An 18,015-nucleotide genomic window follows, 5' to 3' on the forward strand; every position below is an offset into this window, starting at 1 on the left:
CTGGCTCTTGAAATTCCTAAGACTTTGACCACTAAATTATTTGTCAGGATTACACTTTGTTTTAGACCTCCCTGAGGGGCCTGTCGGGAGCTGAGGGCGCTCAGCAGCTAGGACAGTTAGGCACTAAGACTGTTGCTTGTTAATGTGTGTGTGTGTGTCGCATATACATGGGCACTGCAGCAGTGGGAAGTGGCTTACTACGTTTGTACATGGGTAAAGATCATAAGTCATCAGTGATAGAGCTATTCATGACTCATTAAGAACATGACTTTCACTGGTGCAAATACATGTATTAAAACTGTATTAGTCCACTCCCCATTTCTGCATCTTCCTTTTTTATCACTTTCTAATAACAAAGTTTTTTTTTTTTTAAATACATCATTGTGCTCTTCAGGGGCAGTTTTTCATTATACCCTTATAAAACAGGCATGTTAGTTAATTGAAAGTTTGAAGTTTAACCTTCATTTAAGTTTACAAGTTTCACGGTTTTTGAAAGTGCCATGTTCATTGGCATAGCAGTCTTTGCTTCTACAGTAATTGCAGCTATACGCTATTTTTGTTCTTGATGATACTGAGATACTGAAAATAACAATACTGTGTCAAAAATGGGTCAGAATGGTATACTTTCTGTTTTTAACTGTTACCCATGTTTTATTTCTATAAATAAGAAATGAACTATTATAGTTATGAACTGAGACTTGAGAATAGACACAATGTAAATGTTTTTCTGCATTGACACCACAAGCTTAATCCTGCCCCCGTGATTTTTATTTTGTTGTGTTCAGCGTCACTGCTGGCACAATTAAGGATGGCTTGTCTGGGCAAAGCTAGCAGAGCACCCCCAAGCCTATAGCCGTGGAAGGTAGTGCCATTGCCTGCTGGTCACTCTATTTGTAAAATAGCAGAGACAACAAAAAAAACCAAAAGACTTGAAACAAGAACTTAAAAAAAATTTAGACCTTGCTCTCTATCAAAATTACTATTCCAAAGGTTTCCAGTATTAATATTTAATTTATGTAAGAAGTACACGCAAAGATTGTTTTTGTGATGAAATGAAGTGTTGCAGGGTCCCCACTTACGAGCTATGGTAATGTAACTCATTCTTTGCATAAATGCAGCACTCTCTGGATTTTTCAGGTCTAGGGATATGTGAACTCCTTCCTTTATCCAAATTGATTTAGTGCAATTAATAGGTATGTGGAGGCATAACAGCATAACTTAGGTTCACGTGATCAAGTTTGCATCCTTAATATGTTTGCGCATAACCAAGACCACCAGGAAGCCAGTGTGACTTTGCTGTATGATTTATTCACTGGAGAGTGCTGCTTAAAAATTAGTTTTCCTCTTCTTTTTATACTGATGTATATGGTGAGAGAGAGTCAGGCCTTCATTTTTAGGTCAGTAAAGACAGTGATTGCTTAACACCGTCTCTGGAAAGCCTTGGAGCAATTGTTGATGTTCTCTGTGGTCCTTTTTTTGTTGTTTACTTAGATGGCTCATAGTATCAAATTTTAAGTCAGCTCCAGTGTAACTTTCTACTTTAGCATTTGTAAGAAAGTACAAAATAGTTGATATTTTTACTTCGGATTTTTAGAATTTATTGTTCTTAGAATCATATTGATCCCTCCTTTTAAAAAAACCAAAAAAGCAAAACATTTTTTCCTAATGACAAGTATTAGCAGAAGTGTGTTATGTTAAAGCAGGAGTAGATTATAATAGATAGTAGCATTTGCTCATTTTCCCCATATTCTAGCAACATTCTCAAAGAATGTACGAAGAAAGTCATGAATGTACTAAATAATACGCTGATACTGTTTAAATCCATTTAAATGCTTCCTGTTGGCTTAAATAATAGCAGACCATGCACAAAATGGATATCAGAGCAAATATGGCTATAATCAAATGAAAAGATGTTACCAAAGATAAAGAACTGATACCACGTCTGCATCTTATCTTTCATTTTAGTGCATAAATTTAGCAACTTGAATGTATCAGAAACACAGACTTTTTTTTGTAATTGTATGCTACCTAGCAGCTCTGTGAACTTTTTTACATGCACTTTTATGGGAGATATAAAATGATGATAGAAAACAGTAACAGCCTCTTAATTTGGTGTTGCAAATTGCTGACCAGAAGGTAACAAATGTGAAGTGCAGGTTTTCTCTATAGTTTACATTTACTTATCTTAATGTCAAATGTGTTTTACGGCTAAGCGATGTTAAAGCTCCCTAAAGAACTCAATATGTATTAAACTTCTGTACAATTGACAGACGTTACTAGCTAGCGTGCAAATTTGAGACATACCGGCTTTTACTGTAGATGTTAACATTTTGCAATATTTTGAATCACCCTCTCTTGACAGGTCAAAAAAATCAGCCCCTTCATATTACTAAGTAGTGAAAAAATGATCTTCACCTTTTAAAATGACATTTTCAAAACTGGGTATAGAAAGATCCTCATTGTTTTTTCCTCTTAACTTCTAATAACTGTGTACGTTCCTTTTATCTCACTCCACAGTCCTTTCCTGATTCTTTTTTGGTTGTATGTTTTATAACTGATAGAAAGAAAATACAGACATATGAATAGCAACATAGTTCATAAGGAAAGCTCTTGCAGTGCGTCTGAAGTACAGCCGCTTCATCCAGTTTGTCAGCCTTGTAAATAAATTAAAGGTATATTATTTTCATACACGAGGAATGTTGTCTGGTGTTTGCTTGAGTAGAGTTACACACGCAGTAATCTTTTTCCTATAAAGTCTGTTACTGAGATCTGAGATAACCTTAGCCAGGCAGACTGAATACACAAATAAAAATACCCTCGTTTGTTGCAACCGTTTAGAAGAATTTTTCCCTTTCAGAATATTCTTTTTAAAAGAACAAACTTGCTGTTTTGCAAGTGAGGCTAAAATAGGAAGATTGCTAGATACTAACTGAAAATGCCTGGAACATGTGTAACCATACACACACCAACTTCCTATTAGATGAACATTACTTTCTACTTACCAGGTCAATAAAACCTGTTAAGGTGAGTATCAAGTGTCTATATCTGCTCATTATAATTTAATTAAATCACCTTTTGATAAGCATTGAATAACTTGCTTCTAACAGCATCCTAAAAGAAGCGGTGTAATATATTATAGCTCTGTATTTTTGTCTTACCCATTTTACACAAATTAAAAACTTACTTAGAAGCTCTGTGAAAGATGTATAGTTACGCTTCAAAGGGGAGACAAAGGGTGGTGCATCAGAGGGTATTTCAATTGATTAGGAAGCCTGCTAACTGTATTTAGCAGACATGAATTCAACGACATTTTCAAACCAGAGAAAAACTGTATTTGAAGTCAACCACTTGGTTATGCTAATGTATTACAGCTGCCAAAGTGTTTCATGTTCCTGGAAATGTTTGTCATTGTTTTTTTTCTCATCTTCAAAATGCATACAATTTATTACTAGCTGCACATTTTTTGACTCTGTCCTTTGTCTCTTTTCAATCATTGTTTGATATTTATATTATGTTATAGCAGTGCGAATGAGAGAATTGTGTGCTCAGCACTCTACAAAGGTACACCAGGCCTAATTTTATACTGAAAGCGGCTACAAAGGTACACCAGGTCAAAGGTACACCAGGCCTAATTTTATACTGAAAGTGGCTAACATCAATTCTGCAGTCACAAGCAGCGTGGAATATAACATGAAGGTTTTATTGATAATATTTTTATTTAGTTTTTGTTTCGCTGATTAAATGAACATGCAACGGCTGAAAAATTCAGAATGCCTTAAGCTTGCCTGTAATGAGGATGTAGCATGAACTGACAGGTGCTTTTACTTACCATGCACATTTCAGGTGATTGCACTTAAAATCTACGGGAAAACAAGTGGGACAGGTTCAAGCCTGGGTTTTTTTTGTTTTTCTGAGCAAATCAAAGAAACTCCATCACTGTCATTGACACAATTTCTTCACCTCCTTGGTTTGCCTTTTTGATTTTTTTTCCAGTGTTATTGCTACTCAGCTGGAGCCAGTGTAATTATGTTTCTCCTCATGAAGAGTCTGAAAAAAATATGCTTTAAGTTGTTTCAAATGCAAAGCTGAAATCATGTTTTTCTTCCCTTTCTTAATTCTCCCCGAGGATCACAGAAATCCTCATCTTTATGTCTTCATTCTTTCCTACCGAATTTCTTGCCATAGTAAATATGAAGATAAATTTCTATTTTTCACAGTGCTTTTGAACCCCTCATTTTTACCCCATCCACTATAAAAGCCATTCATAGAAACTTCTCACTTCTCTGATAGTCTTAATTTCTTACAAAATTAATTGTTTTAATAGTAAAATACTTATAAGTATCTTTGTCACAGCTCATGTAAATCCTATTTTGAGAAGTCAGTGAGTAGAGAATTCATCTCTTCTCTCCTGCTGCAGAAAGCTGGCTCAAGGTGCCTCTCCTGAATTTGCCAGTTCCAATGCCGGAAGCAAATAACTCATAACAAAACCAAAGTCCTACTGTATTCAGAACGTTTTCTTTTCCACCTCATCTCATTGGCAGGAGATTAGCCCCTACATGTGTTTGTTTTTATCCAGCATGTTCCTTTTCATTTTTGTCATTTGCTAGGTCCCGTCTTTTCTAGTTACTGGTCATAGCAAGAAGATCCTGTGACAGGACCGACCACCTACTTATTCTCTTTCCTGATGTGTTTTGAGATGCAGCTGTGGTCCCCACTGAGCATTTTGCTTTCATAAGCAGCGGTTCTGAAGACAACGTTGGGTCTTACAGGGAGGGAAGAGCTGCAAGAGAAGTGAAATATTACGTCTTCTTTTCCCATTCCTCCCCCTTCTCCCCCCCCCAAAGACAAACATGAATAGAACAAACATTTCCCAGGGAATGAAAATCCCAAGGTACCTGTCAGCAGCAGGAAATAGTCCCTCGGTAAGGTCCCATCCTCCATTTGAGATTTGATCCTGTGTGTGAAATCTAGGCGTAAGTTTTCATGTCATGCAATGCTGCCCCTGTTCTCTCTGTCTGCCTCTCTGGCTCTGTCTGCCTCTCTCTGTCCTTGTCCCCAAATTTTTAAGGCTCAGTTTCTCCTTAAAGTGCTTGCCTACATGTGCATTGAATGCACAAGCACTGCAAACTGAATAATTTTTTAGCTTCAGCAGTACTCAGGTTGGTATTGCTGCCCCTGCCGTGCGCAGGCAAACACCTTTTTTTCCCCCCCGTCCTGGTGCACGTTGTTGTAGGCTGTCGGTTACGCTTGGCCTGCACAGGCTGTTGAGTGCTCTGTGATTTGTTAGGAGCTGAAGAAGGTATGCTGTCCTGCTGACATTTCCGTCATCATAAACAAACCCCCCAAAAAAGAAAAGAATGGGAACACTTGGTGCCGCTCTGTTCTAGGGAAAAAGGGATTGCGTATTCTTCAAGAGGGGTGAGAGGTGGAGGAATAAAATACCTCTCTGTGTTGACCTCTGGACGGCAGAACTCCAAACCTGGAAAGGCCAAGGAAAGGAACTCATTCTTTATTCGTGCACTCCATCCTTCCTCGCTAATCGGAGCATCAGCACCAGCGTTAATCAGGAAGCTATTCCAGTGTTAGAAAATGGCTGAGTAATGTGGGCAAAACAGTGTAGTTGTCTGGAGCAGTTCAGCTGGCAGGCAGGTATTTCTGAAACGAGACAATCAATTTTAGTTGACCAAACTGCCTCTTTCGCCAGACCTTAGGCCTAGTCTTCCGTGAGGAGTTCACAGGACCATCGTGTGTCCTGCTCTGTAATGCAGGCTGGCCTCCGTGCAGCAGGTACCGTGGCACGTCCCATTGCTCCTGCAGCGAGTTAAACGTGCAGCGTAAGGCTGGCTTCGCCTGGTTAATGCAGATTTGGCTTTGGACAGCACGGTCATCTGGGCATCAGCCGATGAACTTGTTATTTCTCAAGCAACCCAAAGTTCCCTATATGACATCCTCAACAGTATCACTGAGAGGAAGCCCTTTCAAATGCTCCCTCTGCCATCTGGGCTGAGGATAGCAGATGCATATGTCCCGGAGCAGGAAAGCCACTGCAGCAGTCTCGGCACGCAGCAGTGCCGATCCCTTGCAGAAACCCGCCTTACCCTCCATAGCCTGGAGCTTGGAGTGGGAAGAACAGCATACCTGTGTCTCCCACCCGCTGCGCGCTCGGTGGCACTAGCGACTCTGTATCTGAGCAGTGACAGCCTCTCCATGGTGGGAAGCAATGGATCAGTAGAAATTTTTGTTCGACTACTTCATATAATGCTGCCATGTTTTCTGACCGAAGACTCGAACGTGGTAGCAGATGGACTCCATCATCATTCATGGCTAATGAAGGGTAGATACGTGTTTGATTACCAGGTAAGTTTTATGTATGCTTTACCTGTGAGCCTACCTCATATAAAAGTCCCCCTGAAGGTCAAGCAAAAGTGTGGCTGTGACGTGCCTGTTCCTGCACATCCCAGGACTCGCACGCGGTTCCTGGAGCTGCTCAAGTGCACGCAGGTCAGTCATTACCCCAGCCTTGGCCTTCCTCAGCTCACGGGCCAAATGTTTAAGGCTCTAGAAACCAGAGCCACCTGCTCAACAGCGTGAGGCCCTATTAAAGCAGCGTGATCAATAGTAGAGAGCCTTACCCGGGACAGAGCAATGTGGCCGCGTGCAAGAGTGGCTCGCCTTCCTGCTGCCAGTCTTTTCCTGAGAGCGTCCTGCCTGTGCTCGTCGCTCTTCCTTTTTTTCCTGAAGCGAACTGATGCAGGTGTCCCTTCAACCATTTGAATCCTGAATCTGCAGAGGGTATTCTCACCTACCAGCATAAGATTCCTTAGGAAGTTTTCCTTTCTTTTCCCTTACTGTGCTGAGCTCACTGGTGGATCAACACTTAAAAACCTATGGCAGCCTGCTCCCACCTGCGCCTTTCAGCGAAGAGTTGTTTTTGGTGGCTGCTATCACTAGGAGAGAGCTAGGTCTTTATGGGAAGTGCTTGCCTACTTCACGCCCTAATAAGCTTTTCTGTAAGCTCAGATCTAAGTTTTTGGCCTAATGGTGCATTCGTATTCTGGCCAAGAATACCAAGAAATGACCCTGCCTGTGCTCTTTCCTACGTCAACTGCTTTCAGGGATGAGATTTCCCCACCCCTCCTGGGGGTCAGGCAGGTGTTAGGATTTGTTGTTGTCGTTCTTACTTATCCAGATCAGACCCTTTCAGAAGCTTAATTTCTTCAAATCTCTACCTTGGTTGTCCTGAAGCATTCCTGAGGTTTACAAGTGTGGGGCTATGCTGGCACTGTAAGCTGTAACGTGTACGGTTACTACTGCTGGAGAGCACCTGCACTGTGACGGTACCTACTGATAAACACTTGACAGGTAAGGAATGGTTATTTACCAGCAACTGGAGCTCACTGATGATACATTACTCATGACACATCTTTCTACTTATTTCCCTCAGCATTCCTGGAGATTAATGGAGTAATTTGGAATAGCAACAGTGAGCGGAATTGGGGACCACAGGCTGCACCTCATCTATTTATTTCCATAGCACTTGGTGCACGCACCTGTGGAAGGTCATGACAGGGTTAAACTGGTGGAAAGTTGCAAGTAGCAAGCAACAGGAGCCTCAGACAAACGTACCCAAGGACACCGGTGCAGCTGGGAATGATACATCCTGAGAAAGTACAGATAAACTAGCAGAAGCCAGTGGGAACCAAGGTTAAGGCAAGACAGCTTTTCTAAACAAGTAGCAAGGTACAAGGCATGATCGCTGCGTGCGTGATCGGTGTAATGATTGGCTACCTGTGACATAATCTGCATGGTGATTGGCCTAGCAAAGTGTATCTGTGAAACCACTGAAGCAGCTAACTTTTTAAATATGCTCAGAAATAAACAATAAAGGTCTCAGGACACAAACTCCCCTGAGTCTGTGCCATTCATCCGCCACAAATGGCGCCCAACGTGGGGTGAGAATCACGGTAAACAGAGCGTTCAGTGGTGGAGCCCAGCCGAACGTATTAGGGAGCAGCGGGACCCGGGACTAGAGAGCTGCACAGCGGACCAGAGAGCTGCAGTCCAGATGCGGACAAATTAAGCACCGATTTTAAGGTGAGCGGCTGGGAACGCGGGAACGGAAAATGGGATCGCAGATATCTACAGAGGAACAGGCGATCGTGCATATTTTAGTTAAGATATTGAACAAAAGGGGAAGGTTATCCCTAGAACAGAAACAAAGTCTCGATGTATTGAGACGGCTTCTGGACAGACAGAATTGGGTCCTTTCAGACAGCAAATTATTCACATTTTTGGACTGGATTACGAGAAATGTACCTGACTTCTCTGTAAATGGGATATTTCAACTTGATGAATGGGTGAAAGTAGGTCAAAGATTACATGAAGAAGTAGGGACTGGAGATGTTGCAGTTTGGAAGCATCTGGCTACATGGGGGACGATTATGAGTACTCTTAAAGCCACGCAAAAAAGTTTGTCTCCTGCTCCCCTCGCCTCTGATACGTCTTTACCCTTGGCACCTTCCCTTGAGGAGCCACCCCTGGTAGTCGTGGCATCCCCCCACAACCTGGATCCTGCCCAATTGATCCCTGAATCGGGGAACAGGGAAGGCAAGAGGGGTATTTGCAAACTGACCCCACCCTCTGAAACTGACGGTCCTGATGAAGGTGGTGATTCCTTTGATCCGGGATTTGTGGACCCCCTCGCTGGCGAGCAGGGGCTACGGGCAGGAAAAGGGAAAGATAAATGGGTCAAGTGCCGTCAGGAAGCCTTACTAGCAGGGGACTTCCAAGCTATTACTGCATTCCCTGTCATCTATAAACCAGGGGAACATCTGGCTTATCAGAGTTTTAATTATGAGATAGTCAAGGAATTGCGGAAATTGGTAAAGGAAAGCGGAGTTCAATCTACTCATACTATCACATTCCTAGAAGCGCTTTCTACTACGTATGTGATGACTCCCTATGACTGGAAAGCGTTAATGAAAATGGTTTTGACTAACACTCAGTATGCTGTGTGGCTTTCGGACTTTCGAGACAAATGTACTGTACAGGCGGTTGATAACCTGAATAACGGATGAGGAGTAGGCTATAACCAATTCGCTGGAGAGGGGCTGCATGCGGATCCGGCAACCCAGACAGAATATAATAGAGAAACATATGAGAGGATTGCAAAGTTCGTTTTACAAGCCTTGCGCGGACTGACAGGTACAAACGCCGATTCAAGTTTGTCCTTTGCGAAAGTATTGCAGGGACCTACAGAACCATACCCTGCGTTTGTTGATTGGTTATATGCAGCAACTGAGCGACAGATTGAGAATGAGGAGGCTCGGGCACTGTTGTTGAGGCAGCTTGCTTTTGAGAATGCTAATGCTGACTGTGCGAGAGCCTTGCAGGCGATTAAGAACCAAGCAACTTGCACTATTGCAGAGATGGTGCGGGCTTGTCAAAACGTAGGCTCTATACACCACAACACCGAATCCCTTGCCGCTGCCCTGGCTGCTCAGATGTACGAGCAAGGGGAAACAAAAAAGAAAAAAGCATGTTTCCGTTGTGGGGCAGCACCGCGGGGGGCGGGGGGGGTGTGCAAGGTGGCGGCCGCCCCTCAGCGCCAGCACCAGCACCAAGCCGCCGCCCGGCCTCCCCGCCTCCCCCTCCCGCTCCTCCCCCGCCCCCCCCACGATAGCAAGTGAGCGAGATGCCGGCCGCCGGGGCTCGGGCTAAGCACGAGCAGATCCTGGTGCTTGATCTGCTCACCGACCTCAAATTCAAAGTAATGCTACAACCTTTTGACTATGACCCTCAGAGATAATGGCTCTAATTCTCTTCCTTCACTTCTTGTTGTAATTGCAGCCAGTCCAACTGCAATTAAACGATATTGTCATGCTTAATGACCTACAAAAAATATTAGGAGCCATTAATTGGCTCCGACCAGTGCTAGGACTTTCCACGGAACTGCTACAGCCCCTTTTTGAAATGCTCAAAGGGGACACCTCCCTAACCTCCACTCGAACTTTGACACCTGAAGCGAGAAAGGCACTCCAGTTATGTGCCCACGCTCTGGAGGAACGCCAGAGTTGGCGACATGATTTCTCATTGCCTTTTTATTTAGCTCTGATTGCTAACTGCTTCCAGCCTTTTTCAGTATTATTTCAATGGGACCTAAGAGACAAAGATCCCTTGCACATTTTGGAATGGATTTTTCTGTAACATACTCCACCGAAAACCTTATGGACTCTTACAGAAATGTATTCTAAGCTTATCGTTAAGGGACGGGAGAGACTGCAAACCATGAATGGCTGTGACCCTGAAGTTATTTATATCCCAGCCACTATAGACAACTTGAACTGGTTAATTTCAGAAGATTGGGGTTTTCAAGTAGCCCTTGCTGATTTCACAGGACAACTTTCCATTCATTATCCTCAACGTAAGTTATGGGCAGAGGCCGGCAGCCTATCCCTAGTCACTCGGTGCTGCTGTCGCCCTGTCCCGGTTCCTGGTTTAACTGTCTTCACCGATGCTTCGGGCAGATCTAAAAGGGCTGCTATCATGTGGCAGGACCCTGTCACACAACAATGGAAAACAACAGTACATACACAGGAACGAGGTCGGTACAGGTATTGGAGATGGTGGCCGTCCATATGGCTTTTGAACTTTGTGCCAATGAACCTGTAAATGTTGTTACTGATTCCTTTTATGCCGCGGGCCTTGTGCAAAGGTTAGAGGCCTCCTTTCTCCATGAGGTCTCCAATCCATTGCTCTTTGCAGAACTTTATGCTCTTTGGACTCTTATTAATCACAGAAAGCATGACTTTTATGTTTTACATGTACGCTCACATACGGACCTCGTCGGACCCATTGCTGAGGGAAATCGACGCGCTGATGCTGCAGCCATGCCAGCAGTGGTACCCAACCTTCTAGAACAAGCCAGACTGTCTCACTCCTTCTTTCATCAAAACGCCCGCTCACTGAAGAGGCAATTTCAACTACCCATCCAGCAGGCCAGAGACATTATTTTGTTTTGTTCAGACTGTCAGTAGTTCGCCCCAATGCCTTCGAAGGAAGGGGTGAACCCTAGAGGTTTAAGGCTAATGAACTGTGGCAAACAGATGTTACGCCTATTTTAGAATTTGGACATCTCAAATATGTACATGTCACAGTCGACACCCATTCTCGATTTTTGTGGGCCACTGCCCACACTGGTGAAAAGGCTAGGGATGTGACTCGTCATTGGCTTGCCTGCTTTGAGGTCTTGGGGGTGCCAATAACCATCAAAACGGACAACAGCCCAGCCTATTGCTCAGGCCATGTACGTCAATTCCTCAATACATGGGGCATCTCTCATGTAACAGGCATACCCCGCTCCCCAACCGGCCAAGCCATTGTTGAGCGGTCGCATCGCAGCCTGAAAGACATGCTACAAAAGCAAAAAAAAGGGGCAGACACTGCTCACCCCACAAGAATGACTACACAAAGCGTTATATGTCCTTAATTTTTTGAATTGTGATGAAACAGGTCGTAATAATTCCAAACGTCAGCAAGCCACAGACATAAGATCAATACAAAAGCCCCCAGGTTTGGTCAAAGACTTGGTTTCCAGCCAACGGGTGGGACCAACGGAACTGATAACCTGGGGGAGGGAAAATGCTTGTGTTTCTACAGGAACTCGGTTACGATGGGTGCCATCGCGACGTGTATGACCTTATGTTGCCTCATCCTCGGAGCAACAAGTACACCCGTCAGACCAGGCACCTGGAAACGTGGCAACGTCTGGGTGACTCTTGCGAATGAAACCAATACAGACACCCTGTGCTTATCAATGGCGACGCCATCAGACCCTTTCCACACTTGCTTGACCGGACTTCTTCTTTATATACAGCGCATGGGGGTCTCTTTACAATGATACTGTGTTAGCAAATTGTAGTGCACCAGGTACACTTCAGCCCAAATGGTGGTGCGATGCAGAATGGAGACACAGGAACGGAATATTTCCACGTGGTATAACAATATGCACAATGTACACAATTTTCCTGCCTTGCCACTGCAGCCGCAAGAACTTGACTTATTGGGAATTACACAGACTGCAGTCTGCTTTTATCTAAATTATACTGCGAGGGCACCTACCAAAGAGGGTGACGTTGATGTATCTCTCTCAGGCATTTATGCCAATACATCTGTATGGTGTAATCACACCACCTCAGGTCAAATAACACCTGGACCACAACCCATAGGGTTGGCTGCTAAAATATTCTTAATTTGTGATCAGAGAGCCTGGAAGGGCATACCGGGTAAAGCTGTGGGGGGACCATGTATCTTTGGACTTTTGATGATGTTTCATCCCAAAAAATTCTTAGTTAATGGAACTGTCCACACTCAAACAAAGCCGTCCACCCACGGCTTTACGTCAGGTTGTGATAGTAACGTAGAATTTTGGAATCCAGCAGAACGTATCTTGAGTAGTATTTTTGCAGGAATAGGGACTGCTCATGCTTTATCACAACTTAACAGATTAGGATTCTGGCTTGCAAAAGAAGCAAATGCTACTAGTACTGCTTTAAGCACCTGATTAACAGACGTAGATTCAATTAGATACGCCACCTTACAAAATCGGGCTGCAATTGACTTTCTGCTACTGGCCCAAGGCCATGGCTGTCAGGACTTTGAGGGAATGTGTTGTATGAACCTGAGTGATCATTCTGAGTCAGTACATACAAGCATTACAAAATTGAAGGAATTAACAAAACAACTGCAAGAAGACGATGGTGAAAACTTGTGGGGACTGTTTGATTGGTTGAATATGCTTGCTATAGGGCCTTGGTTAAAACGCATACTGATTCTAGGACTTATTGTAATTTTTATGTTTGTTGCAATACTAATCTGTGTACCATGCTTGTTGAGCTGTGTGCGAAGAATGATTGACCGAGTATGAAGCAAGTCATGACCCTGCAGATCCATACAGCCTTAGCCCTTCAATTATTAAAAGAAGGGGGAGATGTGGAGGGTCATGACAGGGTTAAACTGGTGGAAAGTTGCAAGTAGCAAGCAACAGGAGCCTCAGACAAACGTACCCAAGGACACCGGTGCAGCTGGGAATGATACATCCTGAGAAAGTACAGATAAACTAGCAGAAGCCAGTGGGAACCAAGGTTAAGGCAAGACAGCTTTTCTAAACAAGTAGCAAGGTACAAGGCATGGTCGCTGCGTGTGTGATCGGTGTAATGATTGGCTACCTGTGACATAATCTGCATGATGATTGGCCTAGCAAAGTGTGTCTGTGAAACCACTGAAGCAGCTAACTTTTTAAATATGCTCAGAAATAAACAATAAAGGTCTCAGGACGCAAATCCTCCTGTGTCCGTGCCATTTATCCACCACACCCCCCTGAACCTCGCTGTGGGTCAATGCTCCACAGTGCCTGGGACAGCCCAGTCACCTGTCCGCAAGGTTCCTGGGTTCCCCTTGCAGTTCAGGGATTTCAAGGCAATAAACATCTAATAACTTTATTCCAGAGTGGTGTCTTCTACCTCTGTGTATTCCAAGTGTCAGCACCATTAACAGTCCCGTTCTGAAGTTCTAACACAATTCAGCAGTATCTTTCCTATCTTCACTTGATCAACCTACCCATGTGCTCTCCAGTCAGACTCCACATCATTGAGAGCTCTTTAAAGCCAACTGGGCAGACAAGAGGAACAGCCAGAGAAGAACGAGGAGCAAACTGCTGAAATCTCTTTTCTCCATCTTTCTCCGTTTCCCTTCTATTTTGTTGTCGCTCCCTTCTGCATGGGGATGTCCTCTTTTTCTGTTTCTTTGCTTTTCAGTCTTCCAGGAAGAGCCCTCAAGACCAGAAGGAACTGATACAGCTAAAGGTGCTCGTCTTTGATGAGAATATTTTTCAGACTGCTGCTCCGGTACTGAACGGCAGCACGAGTCTGCTCGGTGGCTGCTGAAGTGATGCCCATCTTCCCCTCTGGAGAGTGGCGACAGGTGGAGCCACCTGCTTTTGCAAGAATGCTCATGTGACCTGTCTTGCTCTGTTCGTCCTCTGTTTTGGGATCGGTAATGAGGACTTTTTTCAGAGCTTCTGCCCTTATCCGGGCAGTTTCTGTCACTACAGGAAGATGGGCACCTGCTGCCATTACAGTACTGCTGCTGACGGCAGTTTTGCTTGTTTCTTTCCAGCCTGCGACAGCACCTCTTCTTGTGAGAATGATCGCCCATTTCTGTGATACCAATGGCCTTTGGATCCTCTTTCAGGGCTCCATTTCTCTTTAAATGACTTGAGCTCTGTATTTCAAAAGAAGAGATTCTAAGGTGGCTATATGCAAACACACAGCTTTGAAAAGCTCCAAACACAAACCCCTCCTACCGCGTAGTCCCACAAATTGTCTCAGGAGCTGAACAGAAAAAAAAAAAACAACACTCTGCTTTAATTCTAAGTGCAAGGCCAGCAAGTGTTTTTCATTCCTACTTTTGGGTTTTGGTCTATTGGAAGCAAATGAGCATCATTTTTGAAAGCCCATCTAAACAGCTGAGCACAGGCTAAAGATGGTCCCAGATCTCTCTCTCTCTCTCTCTCTCTCTCTCTCTATATATATATATATATATATATCTCTCTCTCTTTACATATGTACATATGTATGTGTGTTCATTTTTCCCCTTTAAACTGTCCCTGTAATCCCAGACATAATTGTTCCAGTGCTCACGAATAAGCCACTCCGGTTTTGCTGTCTCAGCTAAAGTGACAGCACTAAAAATAAACTAAGCAATCTTTCCTTTTCTTTCATGATTTGAGCATGACTAGGCTCTACTTCCAATGTCTCGCAGTGCTTCAGGAAGCTGAGCTGCAACTAAAGAAGCAGCAGGGCTGCACACAATTTAGCATTAGCCACTGTTTGAAGGATTCTGGCTGCAGCAGGAGAGCTGTGAAGAAAGCTGCAGTGTGGGAGGGAAAATACGATGCAGACACTACTGCCCCCCCCAAAAAAAAAGGAAGAAAAAGAAAAATCCCGCTCTCAATTTGGTGCCTTTATCCTTCCCTCTCTTCCCCTCCTCTCCCTCCCCCCCCCACACACACTTACTTTCATCATATGAGGAGGATGCTGTGGTCCCAGAAATCCAGCCTGCTTATTATCAGCCCCCTGCTGACCAAGGAACGAAGGGGGATAAGATGGCACGGGCGCGTAAGAAGAGCGTTCTCCAAGTGTCTCATCATAGCACCTTGGGAAACAACAGTGACCTCAGTTGAGACATGTTCTCTCAGCCTCCTCTTGGGCTGAATCCCATCCTACCATTTTCTAGGAGCAGCTGATACGCCTTACTGAAAATGTAACCAAGACTACAAGCTGAAAATCAGATACTGGTCTCCCTACCACGGCTGTCCCTTTCAGAGCAAGAACTCATCCTTACACCACCTCTGGCCTAAATTTCTCCTCTTTTCCGCGTTCGCCAGCTACAGAGAGCACGCACATAACAAGTTACGCAAGTGCAGCAGGTGAAGGCCAAGCAATGAAAGACAATACACGACATGGGGAATTCCAGATTGGACAGAAATGAATTCTACCAATAGCCCTTTCCTCCCAGCACAGAAAGAAAAACACGTCAGAGGAGAAGAACAGAAGTTTCAGTAGCGCAAAAAGGAAATGTAGCCTGAACCCATCTCAATACTTGCTCTTACCTGATATAGAAAAGTAAATACGCCTGCTGGCTGAGAACAGTTTTGATGTTGCAAAGGGCTACCGAGGCATCATTCATCTCATACCACAGTCCATTACTGGCCTGCAAATAAAGGCAACGAGGTCTTTAGAGCAGCTGCATGCTTTCCACAGGAAAACCCAGACAGAACACTGCCAGACAAAGGATACACCGAGACTAGTCAAAGGAGACATGTAACGAGTCCTCTCCCCTTAAAAACAGTGGTTGCCAGTAATGTACTGGGGCAAGCTTCTCTTCACCAGCGCAGATTTTACCCTGCAAGAAATGAAGCTGATGCTTACTTTGGTGAAGCAGAAATAGTGTCCTGCATGACCGCTGTCACCTCTGTGCACCAGGACCGCATATAAGGCGTAGAGGACTGGTTCTCCGACTGACTCAGACATGTATGTTCGAAGGTTCAAATACTCTGGATATTTCACATCCTGAAGACAGAGCAAGAGGATTCAAAACTCAACTGGGAACACTTTATGAAAGAGCCCGAGAAAAACACTTCTAAGAACATGGGCTGGAAGTTTAGACAGACATTTTTTGCTTCCTCAGAAATTGGTCTTCCCAGAGACAACATTTAATCATTTCAGTTGCAGAGAACTGCTCAGTGCAAAATCAGCTCTTTAAGAGCAGAGCATACGCTTAGCATCACACGGGAACTTGGCTGTTACCGTAAGAAAAAGAGTAAGACCTACTTCTTGTGCTGATTTTTCCCAGACATCTTCCGTCACTACGGTTACAGTTGACGGACATTAACAACTTTTAAAAGAGTGTTCTGCCTTGGGAAATCTCCCTTCCCAAGAAGGCATGGCAGTTGCATAGATACCTTGCTAATCTTTCCACCAGTGAAATCGGCAAATCTTTTCAGGGCTATGGTGAGAATGTTGGAAGAGCGATGTATTGTAAACCTCTTGGACGCAGCAACCATCCTTTCACACCTTCAAAGCAAGCACAGGCAATTGTTTCAAGGCATCTTTCCCCCTCCCTCCTCACGCCAAAGTCAGAGGAGTTTCCATGTCTCTCACAACGCTCATCCTAGCTGAACGCGATTTCCTTGCCTAAGGCGGTGCTTCTTTTCTTAAAGCCGCACACCGCATTTCAGCCTTGCTTGTGCAGAGAACGTAGCAGGATGTATGAGGGCAGCTCGATACAGGTTGGGAGCGTTGTCTTTTGGTAGCCAAACAAATGCCTGAGCTGTGCCCAAAAGTAAGGCTTGCCAACAACTCGTAAGGCAGCCGGAACCTGACTCTCTCACAAGAGCACGGTTCCAGAATGCAACACAAGGGTGATGTCTCCCGGTACGCAGAAGTGGCTATTTCCAACTCATGGCCTGGCTACCCGCTTTCTGCTGGAGTGCCAACAGTGAAAGAGAGCTGGAAAAAGGGAGCCTCAGTCCTCAGGACTAGGAACGACAAAGAACTTCACAAATGGATCAGTTATCAGCATCAAAAATACAAGATGCCAACAGTCACCTGGAAAGAGACTGAACCAGCTGAAATCCTTGGAAATGAACTGGTTCACTGTAAACTTGCTCCATGGCCCGCTCAAAGGCAGGACATACAGGGTAGCCAGTGACATTCAACTGCTATCACAAAGGATATGTGACAGATGCACCCTGAAAGGTGTTGGCTTAGCTCATCAGGAAAAAGACTGTTGATAGCTACTAAGTGGAAAGAGCTATTTGAAATAGCCTCCTCCCCAGTTCCGAGGTCAAAATACAAGGCAGAGAGTTCCAAACCCGTCAACAGAATGCCTAGCTGCAGTTTTTACAATTCAAGAACTGCGCAAGATGTTCTGCTAGTGAGCCAGCAGAGCTTGCTAACATTCATTACCAGCGAGCCAGCTGAGAGTCACCTAGGCCCACAGGTGCGCTCCACAGGGAACACGAGGACCTTCCGGAAGCTGTTGTGGCCTCCCACCCCAAATCCTTGTGCACAGCTCCTTCCTGCTTGAGCTCACTGCTCAAGCACAGAGACACGGCTTTTAACTTCTGGCCGTAGGAATAGGTCGGTGCGCAGCTTCACAGTTAGCAAGGCTGACCACCCCCAGGGAAGACAACACTGGGAATAAAATTTGCCTGCGAGCTAGCGTCTGCGCTTCTTATCAAAGATTTCCAACTAGTTGAACAGAATGACAAAGATCCCGCTCTTAGAAGCGCATGCACTCTACTCCAGGCTTTGGGTGACTTCAGGCTATCGGCTGCACAACAAAAAGCTGCGTCTCGTTGTCTCGTTTGTCTTTCTGAATTTAGTCAAAGGATAACTTCTGCTCTGAGACAGGCAATAGGTTCAGCCAGTATCTCCTATTCAGATGGCATTA

General features: G+C 44.4%; 1 protein-coding gene across 1 annotated transcript in view; it reads right to left on the minus strand.

Moving 5' to 3' along the window:
• Window positions 1-13,856: 13,856 nt before the first annotated feature.
• LOC136993639 (ubiquitin carboxyl-terminal hydrolase 17-like protein 6) overlaps window positions 13,857-18,015 on the minus strand; it is a 37,156-nt gene continuing 32,997 nt past the window's right edge. Inside the window, exons 10-13 of the mRNA XM_067307956.1 lie at window positions 16,523-16,634; window positions 15,990-16,130; window positions 15,671-15,771; window positions 13,857-14,082 (exon numbers count right to left, since the gene is read on the minus strand). Coding sequence (XP_067164057.1) covers window positions 13,857-14,082; window positions 15,671-15,771; window positions 15,990-16,130; window positions 16,523-16,634 — 580 coding nt within the window. The remainder of the gene's footprint in view (window positions 14,083-15,670; window positions 15,772-15,989; window positions 16,131-16,522; window positions 16,635-18,015) is intronic.

This window comes from Apteryx mantelli, chromosome 18 (genome assembly GCF_036417845.1).
Source record: "Apteryx mantelli isolate bAptMan1 chromosome 18, bAptMan1.hap1, whole genome shotgun sequence".
NCBI lineage: Eukaryota > Metazoa > Chordata > Aves > Apterygiformes > Apterygidae > Apteryx > Apteryx mantelli.